Source organism: Varanus komodoensis, unplaced genomic scaffold (assembly GCF_004798865.1).
Source record: "Varanus komodoensis strain SLA01 unplaced genomic scaffold, ASM479886v1 scaffold5, whole genome shotgun sequence".
NCBI classification, from domain to species: domain Eukaryota; kingdom Metazoa; phylum Chordata; class Lepidosauria; order Squamata; family Varanidae; genus Varanus; species Varanus komodoensis.
Window position 1 is genome coordinate 12,235,721 of NW_025336087.1, and position 6,000 is coordinate 12,241,720.

The 6,000-nt window shown below is 47.6% G+C and overlaps 1 protein-coding gene across 2 annotated transcripts in view; it reads right to left on the bottom strand.

Moving 5' to 3' along the window:
* Positions 1–4,657, bottom strand: part of IQGAP2 (IQ motif containing GTPase activating protein 2) — a 202,440-nt gene extending 197,783 nt beyond the window's left edge. For both annotated transcript variants that reach the window (XM_044445917.1, XM_044445916.1), the window contains exon 1: positions 4,115–4,657. In XM_044445917.1, coding sequence (XP_044301852.1) covers positions 4,115–4,166 — 52 coding nt within the window. In that variant the 5' untranslated portion in view covers positions 4,167–4,657. The remainder of the gene's footprint in view (positions 1–4,114) is intronic.
* Between the last annotated feature and the right edge of the window lie 1,343 nt (positions 4,658–6,000).

Here is a 6,000-nt window from a genome sequence, read left to right on the forward strand (position 1 = left end):
TTATTTTACTAACTACAAAGAGCAATGGGCAGTGTTCATGGGTTTTCCTTCCACTTTATCTTCACCACAACTCTATGAGTTAGCGTAGGCTGGGAAATACTCAATGAGGATTAGAATATAAGTTTATGAAATAGAAAAATAATGAGGAGGAGGAACAGAAAGAGAAGCATCTCTGATCTGATCTTGTACTGCACCTTAGAATTGCTCCAAGGACCTATGGGGGGTGGGCAGGGATACTCACCTCTTCCATTCCAAGCTGTAGGTGGTCCTAGACTCACAATTCACTATGACGTAGGGATAGAGGATACTTGCTACAGCAAGTGAATTTTCAAGAATGCTAAGAAGACAGCACTCCCGCAGTGCTAGCCTGCAAAGTAACATCAGTTCTGCCAAATACAGGCAACACTTAATAGGGGCCTCCCCAAATGGTTTTTGCTACTGGGTGCAAAAACAGAGCTCTGTTGCTGGCTACCATGCAAATGTGTTCTCCCTGCCACATCGTGCCAGCTCCACCCAAACTGGCTGTAGCCACAGTCTGACAGGCCATTGAAAAAATGTGTTGCAGAGAACATTGGCCATTGAGGAATCATCAGTGGCTTCCAGTGGTTGAAAGCCAACTGTCCATCCACTGTTGCAATGGCATCTTCCAGCAGGGGATGCCTTAGCCCGCCCACCACCCTGAGCATGCTACACTTTCCCCAGATCTGATCTGGATGATTGGTGACACTTCTGGAACACACTGGGAGAACATGCAGCAGGGAGAAGAGAAAGAGAAACTTTGCCTCTTAGTCTGGAATTGTCATTCGCTCAACTGATCTCAAGCAATCAAGTACACAATAAACCCATTTAACAATACAGACTAATTTTGATCTCTCACAGGAAAAAAAACACACTTTGAAAGTAAAATGCATATTATGAAGTAGGCTCTTATGAACAATCACCCAATAAATTGACCTCAGATGCTACACCATTTTAAAACTCTGTTAGTAACTTCACAGTCAGAATGGTTCAAAGCATTGTAATTTACAAAGCCCATATCCATGTGGAATTATAATTTCTCTAGATAAACTCTTGTATTTATAATACTTTTTATATAAACTCAAGTAAAGGCAGTTGAAAAAATCTTGCAGCCCTACAGCTTTCAAATACAGAACAAGTCAGCTCAAGTCCTATTGATATCTGACAGCAAAAGATCCTACTTCACAAGTAACATAAAGCATGAGTCAAACAGAGCTAATTAGCAGAAATAAATTATTGGTAATGTTCCAGTGAAACGATACAAAATTTAAGAACTCAAGAAGTTTCACTTTAAGTCTCATATCCTCTGACTCTGCATGCAATGCAAGGAGTTGCATGAGAGAGGTACACCTGCCAGTGCGCCAGGACTGGACACTACGTCTTACTCTACATATTGTCATGTAACACTAGGATAACCCTTTGCCTCAGTTCCGTTTTGCCATACATGAGACGTTAACTGCCAACATTCATAAAGCCCAACTGATTACTTTAGAAGAACAGCAATCTAACTTTAAGATTACCCATCTTGCTTGCAAGTACAAAATCCATCAGAAGCTGTATCAAGAAATAGTTTTTCTGTTCATTTTTTTTAACCCCCAACATGGTAAAACTCAGCCATTTTAAGCTGTAAAATTGGTATATTTCCTTATGTGTGTCAGCACATATTTCTCACATGACTGGAGGAGGGAAAATAAAATTACAAGAAAATGAGGTGCAAATTCAGAAAGACTGGCAAAGGCAAGATGTTACTTTGAGTTTAGTTAGCTTCTTTCATGATCACATGACATATTAAACAGCATTCACTTTGTAGGCTCTTTATTAGTTTACTCAATTACTGCAGGATTCTGTCTTTATATACCAGTTTATTACCATGACCAATACTATGAATAGTATTCCGTACACCTGAAACTGAGGCTCAGCTAAAATCTGCTCTTGAAACTACTTCCGTAGCTTGCCTTTGCCAAAGAAGAACAACTGTTTCCTCTGTTATCGCCTTTATGTTACTATCACTCTCAGAAAGGTACATCTTTTTTCAAACCACTTCCTGGCTCAGTCTAAAGGAGGACTCTGAACTTTTGCCATGGACGCAGAAGGCTTTTTTCTTAAGCAATTATTGCCAGACAAAAAGAGCATGCACTTCAGCCAAACTCCTAGATTTTTGGGGGACATCAACAGTGGGACAAGCTGGTAAAACTCAGGTTTTCGTGGGGCAAAAGGAGGAAGTGGGGTTATTACTCTATCTCTGGCATGCCTTTTTCTGTTTTCTGAGGGAGTTTTTGGCAACTCTTAATAAGGTTGCAAAAGTCCAGCGAAGTACACAGTAGTTTGTCTAATCAAAAAGCTTTGAAGAAAGTTGACATGCCTGAACTGTGGGATTAGCAAGAGAACACTAGAGAGGCAAGGTCCTTGCCAGAAGGTGACTGACTTATTCTTTGTCTGATGCCGTACATATAAAAATAAGCCATTTGGATGTTTCCTCAGAAAGGGACACCTGAGGCCTAGAGTCAAAGCTAGGAATACACCATATGCTTTGGCATCCATACTTCCATTGGAGGCTCACTTTAAGCAAAGCAAGCAAGTAGAATTTTAATGCTGACTTCTTAGAACTTTTAAGTGTCCTTTCAAACTCTTCCAGGAGAAGGATATGGAACAGCACAAGGAATGGGAGTGGTCAGAGTACACAGAACTTGCCCACTGCAAATATCACAAATTCAGTTCCATATGCAAGGGTGGTGTGGTAAACAGCTGCAACAATGGGCAAGCCCACACGGAAGCCTCAGAGCGGTTAACTGTCAAGACTCCTCCCTGCCAAGGAGCCCTAGAAATTATAGCTGTGAGGCAGCATCAAGACTCTGACTCTGCAATCTCAGCACACTCCCAATACTAAAGTTCAAAGGAGAAAAGTCTGTCATTGAAGACAAGGGCTAGTTTTCGTTTGCAAATCTAATCAGATAGAAAGGTGCAAGTATCTTTGATAAAAGGTGTAGGTTCCCAGCCCCTCCAAGGTCAAATGAATAGGGACTTTCTTTGCTTTAGCATAAAGTGTTAGGACTGGGTGAGAAACATGAAGCCTTCCAAATGTTATTGGACTGCAAGTCCCATCAGTTAACACAACTCCCATCAACATAGCCAATGATGATGGAGGATGGAAATGGCAGCCCAACAACACCTGTAGCGCCACACATTCTCCACCCTTTTCCATCCGAGGGGGAATTGAGAGACCAGGAGACAAAGAAAAACTTTCAATAAATAAAAATATATAGGTTTGCATACTCTATTGCACGGAACCTCAACTAGCATAACTTTTCTGTTTGACATTGTGCAGCTCTAAGGGAAATGACAGTTTGAGGCTGCAATCCTACACTCGTTTGGGCATAATTTCCCCTTAACTCAATGAAGCTTACTTCTGAGGTAGACATATATAAAACAGCAGCGCCCTACGTAGCAGCTCTTAGGACTTTCTCCAAAGTAGGTGCACAGATAGACTATTTCTCACAAATGAGTAAATAAGTATGGGATTGGTTTCTCGGTTCACAGAAGCCCTACACTACAAAACAGCAGCTCCGCTTCGACAGGCCTTTCCCTTCCGATACACATTTCTGTGGAAAGGCGATGTCAGCAACAGGATTCCTCAAAAAGGAAGCAGATTCTCTTTCCGAAAGAAAACCTGCTTGCTTGTCGAGAGATTACCGGGGCCCTCCAGACACCTGTGCCGCCCTCCTGCTTGCGACACCTCGGCCCGCGGACACTTCCTGCAGTGTCTGTGGAGGAAGCGGGGTGGGGGGTGGGGGGTGGAGAAACCCATCCGGGAAGCTACTCAGGTAAACAGCAGCTTTTCTCCAGCGACAGGTGTTTCCCCTCGTCGCCATCACAAACAGCGCCCCCAAGGACACCGCTGGCCCTCGCGCACACGTGTCCTTCTGCGAGGCAGGGCAGCCTCGGCACCGCCCCCCCCCCGCCCGACCCCCCAGGAAGCCGAAGAGCGGGGCGGGGGAGTGCGAAAAAAGGTGCTCCATCTTGGCCCAAGCTCAAGCTCAGGCTCCGGACTTGGCGAAGAGCGGGCGAGACCAGAAGTCCGCGCCAGTGTTCAACTTACAGCCATAGCGGGGTCTCTGCAAGGCCGGCGAGGAGGGCTCCTCATAATGCATTCTCCCGCGGGGTGAGGGGGAGCCGGCAGCCGCCTCGGCGCTCACAAACTTCGCGGAGCCGCCAGCCGCGGTAATCCCTGCTCCGGGAGCGCCGCTGCAAACGCGCGGGCGCACACGCCCCCCGCCGCCGCCGCGCGCACAGGGTCCGCGGGTCCGCTCCTCCTCCGCCGCTGGGGCCGCTGCAATCCCAAGGCAGACTCGCTCGGAGCGGTCGGTCGGTCGGTCGGTCGGTCTCCAGCAGTCGCTCGCTGCGAAGCAAGCCTGGGCTGCGCGCGCCTCGCTGCTGACGAGCGCAGAAGTTCGGGGCAGGCTGGAGGGCGGCTCTTCTCGCCTTCGCCGTTCCCTCCCCCTCTCGGATTCGCGCCCGAGAGTCGCCTTTTACCTGGCCGCCTTACCCGCAGCGCTCTCTCGGGCCGGGGGGCGGCAGCACTCCCAGCTGCGCGGGGAAGGGCAAGAGCTGCTCCTTGCGCGCGCTCGGATCCGTCTTGGGCGCCGCCGCCGCCGCCAGAGTGGACTCTGCACCCACTCCGCGCGCGGTTCCTCTTTCTTTCCTCTCCTCCCAGTCGCTCCCCGGCCCCGTTATTCCGAGGGGCGGGGAGGGGGATTGGCTGCTCGGCAGCGACCCCTGTCGCCTGCTACGGAGGGTGATGAGGCCGCTGGGGGGCCGAGCCCCCTCCCTACCTCGGCGCCCACTTTGTATATACGACTCCCGAGGAAGGCCTCAGGGGATGCTTCCAGCTGGGGAGGGGACTCTAAGGCTGGGGCAGTGTTGTTTTGTTTGGGGTTTTCTGTGGGGCTGCTTTGCTGAGTTTCCTCGCCACAACCCCGGCGTGTGGCTTGTGAGGCTGCAGAGCAGAGTATTTTTGAAAGAGCAAACGCGCACACGTAAGGAAGGAAACAAAAGACCGAGCTGCTTCATCCTATTTCTGTCCCAGGCAGTTGCTCGGTTACGCCGAGCGCCTCCTTCCCTCCAAAGCCGCTTCGCCAATGAGCACCTCCTTCCAGAAATAAAAGTTATTTCCAGCGAGAAACGCACCTTGTTCACGTGACTGAGGCTGTTACGGCACGCTTGTGTCAAGGGCTCAACTGATTGATAATAAGATCTAGGCAGCCTTCCCCCACCCAGTTGCTCCCAGCTGTTGGATTACAACCTCCATCATGCTGGCTAGGGTTGATGTGGCTGTAGTCCAACGCTACTGGAGGGTACCAGATTGGGGAGACTGGACTGTAGCATTCCTGAACATGCACAGATATCCCTTCCTTTGTTGCTAAGCAAATCCTTGCTTATCAGGCGGAGGGGCACATTGAAGCACATTGTGTATTTACTTAAGAGTAAATATGTTCTTAGTAGACAAAATTAAATCCAGACCAGAAATCTGGAGCTGTGGTTTCCAGGCTACACTGTTACTTTTGTGTAAGAATGAAGCACACTGGTTTACTCTTTTAGAAAATATGAATATGCAGTTCTGTATCTGAAATAAATTTTTACATGTGAATAGGTACTAATGGCTCCAACTTTTCAACATAACCTGTGAGCATGACCTGAGACTAGGTATAAAGAATACAAAAGTGTCCCTATTATCTCTGTATTGTTTGCAGTTGGACTCCATGACTCACTGTTTCTTAAGGAAAATAAAGGCTTCACTATTGATTGCCAGGCTTTGACCTTCATGTACTAGCAGCCATAAAAGGCTGCCTTCTCTCAGAAGTTTGTAAAAAATCAAATATTGACTGCAGAACAGTACAACTTAAGCAACTTGTGAACTGTAGCCCAATTCAACAGAACAAGCAAAAACAACAGTGCATGGATTTGTGAGTTTCTAGTATAATAACA